Source organism: Tachyglossus aculeatus, chromosome 8 (assembly GCF_015852505.1).
Source record: "Tachyglossus aculeatus isolate mTacAcu1 chromosome 8, mTacAcu1.pri, whole genome shotgun sequence".
Taxonomy (NCBI): domain Eukaryota; kingdom Metazoa; phylum Chordata; class Mammalia; order Monotremata; family Tachyglossidae; genus Tachyglossus; species Tachyglossus aculeatus.
In genome coordinates this window covers 4,779,564-4,795,202 of record NC_052073.1, presented here as the reverse complement: position 1 = coordinate 4,795,202, position 15,639 = coordinate 4,779,564, and the positions used below count along the sequence as shown (strand labels likewise).

Below are 15,639 nucleotides of genomic sequence, written 5' to 3'. Positions count from 1 at the left end.
CAGGGCAGAAGCTGGAGCAATAAATCAGCAACCCCCTTCCCCTGACTCTTCCCCCTCCCCTGCCGATCTCAGCAGACAGTGCTGGACCCCCCCGGAACTAGAGAACCAATCAGCTTCCTGCATGCCATCATTGTTTTTTATAGCTATAATTCTATTTCTTCTAACAATTTTGACACCTGTCTACATGTTTTGTTTTGTTGTCTGTCTCTCCCTTCTACACTGTGAGCCCGTTGTTGGGTAGGTACCGTCTCTGTATGTTGCCAACTTGTACTTCCCAAGCGCTTAGTACAGTGCTCTGCACACAGTAAGCGCTCAATAAATACGATTGAATGAATGAATGAATCGCCGCCTCCATCCCTCCTTAGGTCCATCACTCCGTCATCCCGGTCTCCGCCCATTGGCTAAAGCAGGATATCCCGCGTCTATCAACAACGTTTTTGGTCTTCCAACTTCCATCTTGTTTTTGCAGAATGCTTCCTACACAGTTACGGAGCTTTTTGTCCCCCTCCTCCCTCAAGAAACTGAGCACCGAGATGGTGCTCTGCCCACAGAAGACGGTCATGATGCCGATAGAAGACATCCTAGCCGCATAGTTTTGCAAAAAGTCCATTTGGCCGGGCTGGGAGAGATCAGCCTTCATGTGGTTTCTGTGGGAAGGGTTTTGTATGGTTTCGCTGTGGTTTTTTTTTTTCAGTTTCTCCAAAATGACTCTGCTCATTTGTCGTTTTAGGTGCTTTACTTAAGGGAGGACCTTCCCTTAGCAGAAATTCTTTATACCGCAGAAATGGAAATGAAACGAGAAATGATAGAACACACACTTCTGAAAGCACGCGTAGTGCTTTCAAAATATTTGATCCTGACTTGAGTCTGTTTTGCAGGAATTAGAGCGTCTAAAACAAGTTCAGAAACAGGCATCGAGCAGTCAAAATGCAACGGAGGTTCGCCTGAATAGAGCTCTCGAGGAAGCCGGAAAGCATAAGCAGGAGTTGGAGAAACTGAAGCAGACTACCAAGGTACAGTAGAAAGATTAATCGTGCAAAATAAGCATCGTCATTCGTGGTCAAAAAATGGTTTCGGAATCTAATCGTCGCCAGCCAAAAAAGGTAGAGCAGGGCCTTGGCTCCAGATACGTAGGGTCCGAGCTGGAGGCCTGGGTATCATTCCTTCAAAACTCCCATTTTGGGAAGGCCGAGGCCGGATAATTAATCTAACTGGGACCGACTGGGCGAGCCTGGACTGGAGTAAACTTGAGGCCCCCCTGGAAAACTGAGAAAGTCCTGATGGGCTTGTGCCCGTGTGGATCTCGTGGGCCACAGATGGCTTTGAGCGGCCCCTTGTTAAGAGCGGTGAGACCCAGAGTCACTGTCATACTGAGGCTTCCCGATAAAAGTGGTGGGGCCCATCAGAGCCCTGGGCCTTTATTTACATTTATTATTTATTTAACCATATTTATTGAGCGCTTACTGTGTGCAGAGCACTGTACTAAGAGCTTGGGAAGTACAAGTTGGCAACATATAGAGACGGTCCCTACCCAACAGTGGGCTCACATCAGAGGGTGAGGTCAAGCCTGGGGTTCTGAGGCACAGCCCTGGAACAACTCACCCCATCCTTTCTGCACTGAGAGGGGAACGTGAGGAGTCGGGCGGGGATGACATTCCCAAACAGCTACTGCCAAGTGAGCTGAAGAAGGGGACCTTTAAAGAAAGGGAACAGGAGAGATGTTTTGGAAGTATAATGAAGCATTGCTGGGTGACAAGACCATCCAGCAGCCATTAGAAATAAGGTGACTGCAGAGCAGAGACTCCCAGTGCTGGGCACTGTCGGGGCGGGGAAACCATAGCCCAGCACACTCATTGTTCACCCCCCCTGCCATTCAAAAAGATTTCAGTTATTTCACGTGCGGGAAGGAGGACGTCTTCATTCTGCCATACTCTGCGTCGGTCAGGGCATTGTTAGAGTACCAGATCCACGAATGGTCTCCACGTTTTCAGAGAGATGTGGATGTATTCATTCATTCAGTCGTATTTATTGAGCACTGTGTGCAAAACACTGTATTAAGAGCTTATGTAGTGGAGGGAGTCTGGAAGACTGCTCAAAGGAATGGGAAATTGGATTCAGGGGGAAACCATGCAGAATTAAAGTTATTTTTTCAAGAGATCATGAAAAATCAAACAGTCTGCTCCCCAAACTGATGCTGCATCACTGTGTTAAAACTGATTGTACGGGTTTTCTTCATCCCGTTTGAATGTGTGTAGTGTGGGGTTGGTTGTCTTAGACAAATTCAAAAGTGGGATTTGGGCTTTCACTTTTCCAACCTCCTCCTAAGGCCAGGCTTTCTGAGGGCCACTCATTTCAGGCTCTGGCGAAAATAAACTAGTGAAAAACCCTGTACTAATTCATGGTGATTTGATATGCTGTTTGGTAGGCTTGGAAAGCTACCCTCCAGGGATATTTAATAATCTGTTCATTGATAGAGAAACAAAAGCGTTTGGGTATAGATCAGATTTATACTTAAGCTTTTCCCCTGAATCCTAAGTTGTCTTGTTTCTCATCCAGATTGTGGAAAACAATTTCAGTGAAACTTGGAACTGAAATGGTTTGTGGCCACACGCTTGTGAAAATGATTACAGGGTTGGGAAATAAGGCCCTCGAGGAAAAGGCTAAAGGAGCCGAAATGATTTTGTTGAAAGAATGCTGAGGTGGCTGAACAGTAATCATGTATATGAATGGTTCGTAGTAGAAGAACCATAACCAGCTGCTTCCAAGCTCCCTGGAGGCCAGAGCAGCCTTGTAGAAGGTGAGACTTGGAGAAGATCTTGGGAAAAATGGTGAAGTGAAAGGATTGGATCCACAGAAAGAAGCTGGTTTCCAGGAAGAGCTGGGATTAGACTGTTATTCGTCTCCAGGGGTTTCATTGGCATACTGTTTTGCAGGGAAGTGTCTGTTTATTGCTATTTTGTACTGTTTCAAGCGCTAAGTACAGTGCTTGGCACGCAGTAAGTGCTCAAATACAATTCAATGAATGAATGAATGAATCCTCAACTGAGCCCTTCCATTTGGAGAAGCAGCGTGTCCCAGTGGAAAGAGCCCAGGCTTTGGAGTCAGAGGTCACGGGTTCAAATGCCGGCTCCGCCAATTGTCAGCTCTGTGACTTTGGGCAAGTCACTTAACTTCTCTGTGCCTCAGTTCCCTCATCTGTAAAGTGGGGATGAAGACTGTGAGCCCCCCCGTGGGACAACCTGATCACCTTGTAACCTCCCCAGCGCTTAGAACAGTGCTTTGAACATAGTAAGTGCTTAATAAATGCCATCATCATCATCATCATCATTCATCCTACATATTCAGTGTCACCAGATCCTATGGGGTCTACCTTCACGTGGCTAAAATCCTCCCTTTCCTTTCCATCCAAACTGCTACTACCCTGATCCAAACATCTATTATATCCCACCTTGACAACCGCAACAGCCTCCTTGCTGACCTCCTTCGCCTCCTGCCTCTCTCCATTCAGGTCTTCGCTTCACTCTCCTGCCCAGATTATTTTTCTGGAAAAAAGCAACAACCAAAAACCATTCAGTCCATGTTTCCGCACCCCTTAAGAACCTCCAGTGTTTGCCCATCCACCTCCATGTCAAACAGACTCCTTACCATCGGCTTCAAAGCACTCAGTCAGTTCACCTGACTTCATACTACAATCCAGCCCACACAATTTGTTCCTCTAACGCCAACCAATTGACTGTATCTCAGTCTCATCTTTCTCGCCGCTGTCCCCTCGCCCACATCCTCCTTCTGGACTGAAACTCCTTCCCCCTTCTTAAATGACAGACCACCACTCTCCCCTCCTTCAAAGCCCTATTAAAATCCCATCTCCAAGAGGCCTTCCCCGACTGACCCCTCATTTCTGCTACTCCCTCTCCCTTCCATCACCTGTGTACTTGAGACCCCATAAGCACTTGATATTCACCCCACTCTCAGCCCCGCAGCACTTATGTACATATCTGTCATTTATTTTAACGTCTGATTCTCCATCTAAACTGTAAGCTCCTTGTGGGCAGGGAAGGCGTCTATCTACCCCTGTTGTATTGTGCTTAATGCAGTGCTCTGCACCCAGTGAGCAGTCAGCAAATACCAGTGATTAATTTATTTTTCATTCTGACAGCGCGGATATTTTAAAGACCAAGAAGCAGGCGACTCCTTGTGTTCTTCCTTTTTAGGATGCAAACTTTCAAGAAAACCAACAAATAGAACTGCTAAAAGAAGAGAAAAAATATCTGGAAAAAGAGAAAGGAGAATTGGTGTCTGTCTTTAAAAAACAGCAAAAATTAATTGACATTTTAAAAAGACAAAAGGTGAGTTATGTCCGTCTCGATAAAATTCCAGGTAACCAATATTTCACTTCTCAGATGATTCTGTGAGCCGCAAGGCATTCTGCAGTATCTCGATTTCCCCCGAGTAACTTTTTGTAGTTATTTTTAACACTTTTTTACCCAGCTGGGAAATGTTAGTTATCAGTTTCAGATGTGTATACTGTTGTGTGCACGGTACCGAAGCAAGAAGGAGAGTTTAGAGCTAAAGTGTAAACCGGTAAACAAAACGGCGAGCAACTGATAAAATCGAATAACCTTCCCGTATTCCCACCCACAAACAGGAGGCCCGATCCCTTCCTTGTGGAGATTTGACTCCATTCTGCTACTGCAAATGGACACTTGCTTCCTCGACACGAACTAACAGATTTCTGCAGATTTCCATAAACTTGAGGTCACAGAATGCAGCCGGCTGTGTAGATTCATTCATTCATCCAGTCAGGCATATTTATTGAGCACTTAGGGTGTGCAGAGCACTGTACTAAACGCTTGGGAAGTACAAGTTGGCAACATATAGAGACAGTCCCTACCCAACAGTGGGCTCACAGTCGAGAAGGGGTAGACAGAGAACAAGAATTTGGGCGACTTATTGAACAGACTTTCTTTACACATTTTTCAGCCTGGTCAGAGTTGCCCTGATGGGTCGATGCTGCAGACCAAAGTCCATTTAAATTTGATTAAAGAGGCCAACTGCTCATTTAATGGCATTAAAACCTCCCCTCCCCTCCTGGAAAGATAACTCAATAGCTTGATTTGTTATTATGAATTCTGAAATGTTTCATTTCATTAAAAAGATAGCCTTGTCCTACCAGCGGTTGGGGAGCTGATGTAATTTGCCACGCTGGCGGAGTAGGCCAAAAATTGCAATAGCTTCAAGTGGGGTTTTAGATCAGTTCGTGGAGGTGGGACTGTGATGTGTAATGTGTTTGAGGGAAAGTGAGGGTTAGTTTAGCAGGTGGATGCCAAAACCCGAGAGAGGCTTTGCTTCTCCAAGCTCCTGGAAACAACGTGGCGTAGTGGAAAGAGCCCGGGCCTGGGACTCCGAGGGCCTGGGCACCACTTGTCTGCTGTGTGACTTCGGACAAGTCACTTCACTTCTCTGGGCCTTGTTTTCATTCATTCAATCGTATTTATTGAGCGCTTACTGTGTGCAGAGCACTGTGCTAAGCGATTGGGAAGTACAAGTTGGCAACATTATAGAGATGGTCCCTACCCAACAGTGGGCTCACGGTCTAGAAGGGGGAGACAGACAACAAAACAAAACAAAATAAAATAAATATGTACAAATAAAATGTGCACATAAAATAAAATAGTAGATGCACATCATTAATAAAATAAATAGAACAGTAAATACGTACAAGTAAAATAAATAGAGCAATAAATCTGTACAAACGTATACTGTTTTGCTGTCTGTCTCGCCCTTATAGACTGTGAGCCCGTTGTTGGGTAGGGACCGTCTCTATATGTTGCTGACTTGTACTTCCCAATTGCTTAGTACACTGCTCTGCACACAGTGAGCGCTCAATAAATATGATTGAATGAATGAATGAATGAATCTGTAAAATGGGGATTAAGACTGTGAGCCCCAAGTGGGACAGGGACTGCGTCCAACCTGCCTATCTCATATTAACCTGTATATATGTATATATGTTTGTACATATTTATTACTCTATTTATTATTTATTTATTTTATTTGTACATATCTATTCTATTTATTTTATTTTGTTAGTATGTTTGGTTTTGTTCTCTGTCTCCCCCTTTTAGACTGTGAGCCCACTGTTGGGTAGGGACTGTCTCTAGATGTTGCCAATTTGTACTTCCCAAGCGCTTAGTACAGTGCTCTGCACATAGTAAGCGCTCGATAAATACGATTGATGATGATGATGATGATTAACCCCAGCACTCAGTATAGTGCCTGGCACCTATTAAGCACCCAACCAATCCCCAGGACAAGGGCCATTAATCTCCCTTCTCACTGTTTATGCTTGGAGCAGAAAAAGTTAAAAGTCCCAGGGGGAAAGTTCCATCAAACTATACTGTACTGTTCTCCATCACCTTTGTCTTTAGTTACTACCTTATTTATAATCATTTGATGCTTATAATTTCAGATTACTATTATGAATAATATTAATAATAGTGGTATTTGCTAAGTGCTTACTATGTGCCAAGCACTGGAGAAGATACAAGATATTCACATCAGACACGGTCCTTGCCCCAAACTCATCTCACAGTAGTAGGTTATGGTTTAGTCTGATATTCTGGTGGCTTATACGTGAGTAATATTATTGTGGGGTTTTTCTTTTCATAGATGGAGATAGAAACTGCCAAGATGTTATCATTCTCTGAAGAGGAGTTTATGAAAATCCTGAAATGGGACAATGCCTCTGACAGCTGAGCGTACCTAATTACTGTTTCATTTGCCTGCACTAGTTAGTTGAAGATGTTAGTACTTGATTAGAATTTGTAAGTTTTTTGAAATGTTTCAGTTTTTAAAGGATTATTGCATCTTGCTTGAGAATCGAGGGGGAAAAGCTAGAGAATGTGGATGAAAACAATCCGGGCTAAAAATGTCAAGAATAGATAAAGTTACATTTGGTTTATCATTCAGCTGAATTCTGTTCAGCATGAATATGATGCTAAAGAGTGTGGTAAATGCTTAACGGTTTTTGCACAAGAATTTAAAAAGGCAAAGGAATCATTACTTTTCCACACTTCTGTCGTGCATTGCTGTTGGAGCATTTTTACTTGTGGCAATGTATGAAACTATCACCAGTCCTAGTCACTGAAAGGGACAGTAACTTTTGTTGTCCTAGTAGCGTAAAAAAACGAAACCACAGTTGAAGATCGAACAACCTTTTCTAATGACTTGTCAAGCCCCTGAAAATTTTCGTTTTGTTTCAATTTTGCATATTAAAATGTTGCCGAGAGCCTTTGTGGAGGTGTGGTTCGTGATTATTTATAATAGTGGGCAGCATGGCTCAATGGAAAGAGCCCGGGCTTGGGAGTCCGAGGTCATGAGTTCAAATCCCGGCTCCACCAATTGTCAGCTGTGTGACTTCGGGCAAGTCACTTCACTTCTCTGGGCCTCAGTTCCCTCATCTGTAAAATGGGGATTAAGACTGAGCCCCACGGGGGACAGCCTGATCACCTTGTATCCTCCCCAGCACTTAACACAGTGCGTTGCACATAGTATGCGCTTAACAAATGCCATTATTATTATAAATATGCTTACCTGTAGCCTCCATGCGAGTCCATCAGGCTTCAGCTCTGCCTGTCAATTAAGCAATGGTATTTATTCCGCTCCTCTGCTGCTAATCTCCTCACCGTACCTCGTTCTCGCCTGTCCCGCCATCGACCCCCAGCCCACGTCATCCCCCGGGCCTGGAATGCCCCCAATCCCTCCGCCCATCCGCCAACCTAGCTCTCTTCCTCCCTTCAAGGCCCTACTGAGAGCTCACCTCCTCCAGGAGGCCTTCCCAGACTGAGCCCCTTCCTTCTTCTCCCCCTCGCCCCCCTCTCCATCCCCCCCACCTTACCTCCTTCCCTTCCCCACAGCACCTGTATATATGTATATATGTTTGTACATATTTATTACTCTATTTTACTTGTACATATCTATTCTATTTATTTTATTTTGTTAGTATGTTTGGTTTTGTTCTCTGTCTCCCCCCTTTTAGACTGTGAGCCCACTGTTGGGTAGGGACTGTCTCTATATGTTGCCAATTTGTACTTCCCAAGCGCTTAGTACAGTGCTCTGCACACAGTAAGCACTCAATAACTACGATTGATGATGACGATTTATTTAGCGCTTACCGTGTGTGCAGAGCACTGTACTAAGCACTTGGGAGAGTACACTAGAACAGCAGCAACTCCAAGGAAAGGCCAGGAGCTCTAGACTGGAAGTTTGTTATGGGTAGGGAATGTGCCTGCTGATTTTGTGGTATCGTACTCTCCCAAGCGCTTAGTACAGCGTTGTGTACAAAGTAAGCGCTCAATAAATCCCCTGCTCCTGGGGCACAGCCTCCGGAGTGGCCCAATGTGCACATTTCCATTCCGGAATTGGAAACTTCCTTGAGATGTGGATCTTAGTTCCTCAGTAGAGCTGCTTCTCCTCTTTCCCTTTTCTCGCAGGCCGGTGGTTGGGGAAAGAGGGAACCGATCCCAGCTTTCCCTCTTCTCCCGCACTCTCCGCTCCTTCGACGATCTCCATGATGAGCTCCCGCATCCTTATTTCAGCTTGGCTCTGACCCCACCTTGCAGGAAAAAGGAGCCACACTTGGGCCTGCTTTTCGTTTGCAAGTCTGACAAATAATAGTAATAAGAATTATGGCATTTATTAGGCGCTTACTATGTGTCAGACGCTGTAGAGAAGCAGCGTGGCTCAGTGGAAAGAGCAGGGGCTTTGGAGGCAGAGGTCATGGGTTCAAATCCCAGCGCTGCCAATTGTCAGCTGTGTGACTTTGGGCAAGTCACTTCATCAATCAATCGTATTTATTGAGCGCTTACTATGTGCAGAGCACTGTACTTCACTTCTGAAGTACTTCACTGAAGTGAAGTACTTCACTTCTCTGGGCCTCAGTTACCTCTTCTGAAAAATGGGGATTAAGACTGTGAGCCCTCTGTGGGACAACCTGATCACCTTGCAACCTCCCCAGCGCTTAGAACAGTGCCTTGCACATAGTAAGCGCTTAATAAATGCCATTATTATTATTACTAAGCACTGGGGTTGATGCAAGGTAATCCGGTTGGACAGATTCCCTTTCCCACATGGGGACCGCAATTAGAGTAGGATTGAATCCCCATTTTACAGGTGAGGAAACTGAGGCGCCGAAAAGTTAAGTAACTTGCCCAAGGCCACATACAACATCATCATCATCAATCGTATTTATTGAGCGCTTACTATGTGCAGAGCACTGGACTGAGCACTTGGGAAGTACAAATTGGCAACATATAGAGACAGTCCCTACCCAACAGTGGGCTCACAGTCTAAAAGGGGGAGACAGAGAACAAAACCAAACATACTAACAAAATAAAATAAATAGAATAGCTATGTACAAGTAAAATAAATAAATATGTATAAACATATATACATATATACAACAGGCAACTGGCAGAGCCGGAATTGGAACCCAAGTCCTCTGACTCCCAGGGTCGGGCTCTTTCCACTAGGCCACGCCGCTTTCCATCTTCAGGAAAACCCAAGTTTCCCGTGGGGTGCTTATCCGGCACGTTGTTTTGGCCAATTACAGGGAAGACCCCACCACTTCACCCATCAATCAATCAATCAATCGTATTTATTGAGCGCTTACTGTGTGCAGAGCACTGTACTAAGCGCTTGACCCATCACGATGGCCTTGTCACAAAATCAGCCTGCAGTACGGCTTCTTCCGCAACGGGTGACGAAGGAAGCATGATATAACCAATCCAAGGAAAGCTTCCTCCTCTCTGCCATCTTTTTTGCAAGGACTTTTCTTTCCATTAAATCTCTGAAAAGCAGCATGGCATAATGGATAGAGCACAGGCCTGCTCTGCCACTTAGTATGGTATTTGTTAAGCGCTTACTATGTGCCAAGCGCTACTCTAAGCACGAGGGTAGATACAGGGTAATCAGGTTGAACCACGCGGGGCTCACGGTTTTAATCCCCGTTTTCCAGATGAGGTAACTGAGGCACAGAAAAGTGAAGCGGCTTGCCCAAGGTCCCACAGCAGAAAGGTGGCGGAGTCAGGATTAGAACCCATGACCTCTGAATCCCAAGCCCGTGCTCTTTCCACTAAGCCGCGCTGCTCCTCTTGTCTGTTGTGTGACCTTGGGCAAGCCACTTCACTTCTATGGTTGTACATATTTATTACTCTATTTATTTATTCTACTTGTACATTTCTATCCTATTGATTTTATTTTGTTGGTATGTTTGGTTCTGTTCTCTGTCTCCCCCTTTTAGACTGTGAGCCCACTGTTGGGTAGGGACTGTCTCTATGTGTTGCCAATTTGTACTTCCCAAGCGCTTAGTACAGTGCTCTGCACATAGTAAGCGCTCAATAAATACGATTGATTGATTGATTGATTCTACGGGCCTCAGTTCCCTCATCTGTAAAATGGGGATTGAGCCTGTGAGCCCACCTGGGACAGTGGCTGTGTCCAACCCTATTTGCTTGTGTCCACCCCAGCACTTAGTACAGTGCCTGGCCCATAGTAAGCGCTTAACAAATACCACAATTATCATTACTGGTGCCACTTTTTTTGTCAGAGAGTCAAAGGCTATACATTAAGAGGAGCATGGCCTAAGTGGCAGGTCCTGGGTTCTAATCCCGGCTCTGCCACTTGTCAGCTGTGTGACCTTGGGCAAGTCACTTGGCTTCCCTCCACCTCAGTTACCTCATCTGTAAAATAGTAGTTATGGTATTTGTTAAGTGCTTACTATGTGCCAGGCACTGAACTAAGCACCGAGGCACTGTACTAAATGGGGATTATGACTGTGAGCCCTATGTGGGACATGGATTGTGTCCAACCTGATGAGCTTGAGAAGCAGGGTGGCTCAGTGGAAAGAGCCCGGGCTTTGGAGTTAGAGGTCATGGGTTCTAATCCCGGCTCCGCCAATTAGCTGTGTGACTTTGGGCAAGTCACTTCACTTCCCTGTGCCTCAGTTCCCTCATCTGTAAAATGGGGATTAAGACTGTGACCCCCCCCCACAACCTTGATTACCTTGGCTCAGTGGAAAGAGCCCGGGCTTGGGAGTTGGAGGTCAAGCGTTCAAATCCCGGCTCCGCCACTTGTCAGCTGTGCGACTTTGGGCAAGTCACTTCACTTCTCTGGGCCCCAGTTACCTCATCTGGAAAATGGGGATGAAGACCGTGAGCCCCCTGTGGGACAACCTCATCACCTTGTAACCTCCCCAGCGCTTAGAACAGTGCTTTGCACATAGTAAGCGCTTAATAAATGCCATTATTATTACCTTGTTTCCCCCCAGCGCTTAAAACAGTGCTTTGCACATAGTAAGCGCTTAATAAATGCCATTATTATTACCTTGTTTCCCCCCAGCACTTAAAACAGTGCTTTGCACATAGTAAGCGCTTAATAAATGCCATTATTATTACCTTGTTTCCCCCCAGCGCTTAGAACAGTGCTTTGCACATAGTAAGCACTTAATAAATGCCATTATTACCTTGTTTCCCCCCAGCGCTTAGAACAGTGCTTTGCACATAGTAAGCACTTAAGTGCCATTATTATTACTTTGTTTCGCCCCAGTGCTTAGAACTGTGCTTGACACATAGTAAGCGCTTAACAAATACCAACATTATTACTAATGTCACAACTTCTCTGAGCCTCAGTTACCTCATCTGCAAAATAGGGATTAAGACTGTGAGCCCCAAATGGGACAACCAGATCACCTTGAATCCCCCCCAGTGCTTAGAACAGTGCTTTGCACATAAGCGCTTAACAAATGCCATCATTATCATTATTAATCAATCAATCAATCAATCGTATTTATTGAGCGCTTACTGTGTGCAGAGCACTGTACTAAGCGCTTGGGAAGTACAAGTTGGCAACATATAGAGACAGTCCCTACCCAACAGTGGGCTCACAGTCTAGAAGGGTAATGATGGCATTTATTAAGCGCTTACTATGTGCCCAGCACTGTTCTAAGCGCTGGGGAGATTACAAGGTGATCAGTTTGTCCCCCAGGGGGCTCCCGGTCTTCATCCCCATTTTCCAGATGAGGGAACTGAGGCTCGGAGAAGTGAAGTGACTCGCCCAAAGTCACACAGCCGATAAGTGGTGGGGGCCGGGATTTGAACCCATGACCTCTGACTCCAAAGCCCTGGCTTTTTCCACCGAGCCATGCTATTATTAGAGAAGCAGTGTGGCTCCGTGGAAAGAGCCCGGGCTTTGGAGTCAGAGGTCATGGGTTCCAATCCTGGCCCCCGCCACTTATCGGCTGTGTGACTTTGGGCAAGTGACTTAACTTCTCTGTGCCCCAGTTCCCTCATCTGTAAAATGGGGATGAAGACTGTGAACCCCCTGTGGGACAGCCTGATCACCTTGGAACCTCCCCAGCGCTTAGAACAGTGCTCTGCACATACTAAGCGCTTAATAAATGCCATTATTATTATTATTATTATTAGACTTTTAAGACTGTGAGCCCACTGTTGGGTGGGGACTGTCTCTATATGTTGCCAATTTGTACTTCCCAAGCGCTTAGTACAGTGCTCTGCACATAGTATATATGTATATATATATGTATATATGTATATATATGTATGTATATATATGTATATATGTATGTATATATGTTTGTACATATTTTTTGACTCTATTTAATTTATTTGTACATATCTATTCTATTTATTTTATTTTGTTAGTATGTTTGGTCTCTGTCTCCCCCTTTTAGACTGTGAGCCCACTGTTGGGTAGGGACTGTCTCTATATGTTGCCAATTTGTACTTCCCAAGCGCTTAGTACAGTGCTCTGCACATAGTAATTGCTCAATAAATAGGATTGATGATGATGATGATGATGATAGTAAGCGCTCAATAAATACGATAGATCAATCAATCAATCAATTGTATTTATTGAGCGCTTACTGTGTGCAGAGCACTGGGTGATGATTATCACCCCAGTGCTTAGTACAGTGTAAAATGCTTAACAAGTACCATTGGGGAAAAAAAGACCTCATCTCTCGGCTGGCATATTTTCCAATAATTTATTGACAAACTAGTTTGGTCACTTCCACCTATATACAGATGTTCGCTTTTGTAAGAATTTCACACAAATTTTCAGTATTAAAGCCACGAAGAAGTGAAGAACCACAGGCGAAGTTACGCTGCCCTCTAGTGGTCTAACAAAAAAAAATCCATTTTACCACAGGCCAAGATCAGTTTTCTCCTGGAGATGTTTCGCTTCCCTTCTGATACACTGTCCTAAACGCTTCGCCCAGCAAGTCCACATCTTCATTATGTTTCAGAACGCCCTGGAATGAAAAAAGGATGAAATGCTCTACAAATTATCTTTGGGTTCGTAAAAATGTCATCATTTTTACGACTGATGCTGCTGAGAAGCAGCGTAGCTCGGCGGAAAAGAGCCCGGGCTTTGGAGTCAGAGCTCATGGTTCAAATCCCAGCTCCGCCACTTAATTAATTAATAATGGCATTTATTAAGCGCTTACTATGTGCAAGGCACTGTTCTAAGCGCTGGGGGTATACGTGGTCCCACAGGGGGCTCACGGTCTTCATCCCCATTTTGCAGATGGGGTAACTGAGGCCCAGAGAAGTTGAGTGACTTGCCCAAAGTCACACAGCTGACAAGCGGCAGAGCCCGGATTTGAACCCATGACCTCTGGCTCTAAAGTCCGTGCTCTCTCCACTGAGCCACGCTGCTTCTCTACTCACACACTTGTGAGCTGTGTGACTTTGGGCAGGTCACTTCACTTCTCCGGGCCTCAGTTACCTCATCTGTAAAGTGGGGATGAAGACTGTGAGCCCCCCTATGGGACAACCTGATTACCTTGTAACCTCCCCAGCGCTTAGAACAGTGCTTTGCACATAGTAAGGGCTTAATAAATGCCATTATTATTATTATTATTATCATCAATCGTATTTATTGAGCGCTTACTGTGTGCAGAGCACTGGACTAAGCGCTTGGGAAGTACAAGTTGGCAACATATAGAGACAGTCCCTACCCAACAGTGGGCTCACGGTCCATAAAATTGCTTAGGATCCTGGAATGTATGATTTCTTTTGGAACCAAAAGTCGGCTTCTCGGTTTGCCACACATTTGCCAAAGCCTTCAAGGAATCATATCGAAGTATTCTCGTATGCAAAAATCGATGATCATAATGATAGCATTTATTAAGCGCTTACTATGTGCAAAGCACTATTCTAAGCGTTGGGGAGGTTTCTAGGTGATCAGGTTGTCCCCCCGGGGGGCTCACAGTCGTCACCCCCATTTTACAGATGAGGTAACTGAGGCCCAGAGAAGTTAAGTGACTTCATCATCATCATCATCAATCGTATTTATTGAGCGCTTACTATGTGCAGAGCACTGTACTAAGCGCTTGGGAAGTACAAATTGGCAACATACAGAGACGGTCCCTACCCAACATTGGGCTCACAGTCTAAAATGGGGAGACAGAGAACAAAACCAAACATACTAACAAAATAAAATAAATAGAATAGATATGTACAAGTAAAATAAATAGAGTAATAAATCTGTACAAACATATATACATATATACAAGTGCTGTGGGGAAGGGAAGGAGGTAAGATGGGGGGGATGGAGGGGGGACGAGGGGGAGAGGAAGGAAGGGGCTCAGTGTGGGAAGGCCTCCTGGAGGAGGTGAGCTCTCAGTAGGGCCTTGAAGGGAGGAAGAGAGCTAGCTTGGCGGAGGATGGGCAGAGGGAGGGCAGTCCAGGCCCGGGGGGAGGACGTGGGCCGGGGGTCGATGGTGGGACAGGCGAGAACGAGGTACAGTGAGGAGATTAGCGGCGGAGGAGCGGAGGGTGCGGGCTGGGCTGGAGAAGGACACAAGGGAGGTGAGGTAGGAGGGGGCCAGGGGATGGACAGCCTTGAAGCCCAGGGTGAGGAGTTTCTGCCTGAAGTGACTTGCCCAAAGTCACACAGCTGACAATTGGCAGATCCGGAATTTGAACCCACAACCTCTGACTCCAAAGCTTGGGCTCTTTTCCACCGAGCCACACTGCTTCTCTTGAAGGCCAAGCTCTAGAAATCATTGAAGCTGGTCGTGTCCCAGTTAGTGAGTAGCACAGCGTAGTGGGCAGAGCCCAGGCCTGGGAATCTGAAGGCCGTGGCTTCTAATCCTGGCTCCGCCACTTGTCTGCTGTGTGACCTTAGGCAAGTCACTTTTTTTTTTAATGGCATTTATTAAGCGCTTACTATGTGCAAGGCACCGTTCTAAGCGCTGGGGGGTATACAAGGTGATCAGGTCGTCCCACGGGGGGCTCACAGTCTTCATTCCCATTTTACAGATGAGGGAACTGAGGCCCAGAGAAGTTAAGTGACTTGCCCAAAGTCACACAGCTGACAAGTGGCAGAGTCAGGATTCGAACCCATGACCTCTGACTCCAAAGTCCATGCTCTTTCCACTGAGCCATGCTGCTTCACTTCTCTGGGCCTCAGTTACCTCATGGGTAGGGACCGTCTCTATATGTTGCCAACTTGTACTTCCCAAGTGCTTAGTACAGTGCTCTGCACACAGTAAGCGCTCAATAAATACGATTGAATGAATGAGACTATGAGCCCCAAGTGGGACAGGGACTGTGTCCA

At 45.5% G+C, this 15,639-nt stretch overlaps 2 protein-coding genes across 4 annotated transcripts in view; one reads left to right on the top strand and one right to left on the bottom strand.

Moving 5' to 3' along the window:
- The window catches only part of TEX9 (testis expressed 9), a 35,450-nt gene extending 28,157 nt beyond the window's left edge, over positions 1-7,293 (top strand). For all 3 annotated transcript variants that reach the window (XM_038750734.1, XM_038750735.1, XM_038750733.1), the window contains exons 10-12: positions 879-1,013; positions 4,212-4,346; positions 6,670-7,293. In XM_038750734.1, the coding sequence (XP_038606662.1) occupies positions 879-1,013; positions 4,212-4,346; positions 6,670-6,756 (357 nt within the window). In that variant the 3' untranslated portion in view covers positions 6,757-7,293. The remainder of the gene's footprint in view (positions 1-878; positions 1,014-4,211; positions 4,347-6,669) is intronic.
- A 5,752-nt stretch (positions 7,294-13,045) lies between these two features.
- Positions 13,046-15,639, bottom strand: part of MNS1 (meiosis specific nuclear structural 1) — a 28,047-nt gene continuing 25,453 nt past the window's right edge. The window contains exon 10 of the mRNA XM_038750466.1: positions 13,046-13,327. Coding sequence (XP_038606394.1) covers positions 13,232-13,327 — 96 coding nt within the window. The 3' untranslated portion in view covers positions 13,046-13,231. The remainder of the gene's footprint in view (positions 13,328-15,639) is intronic.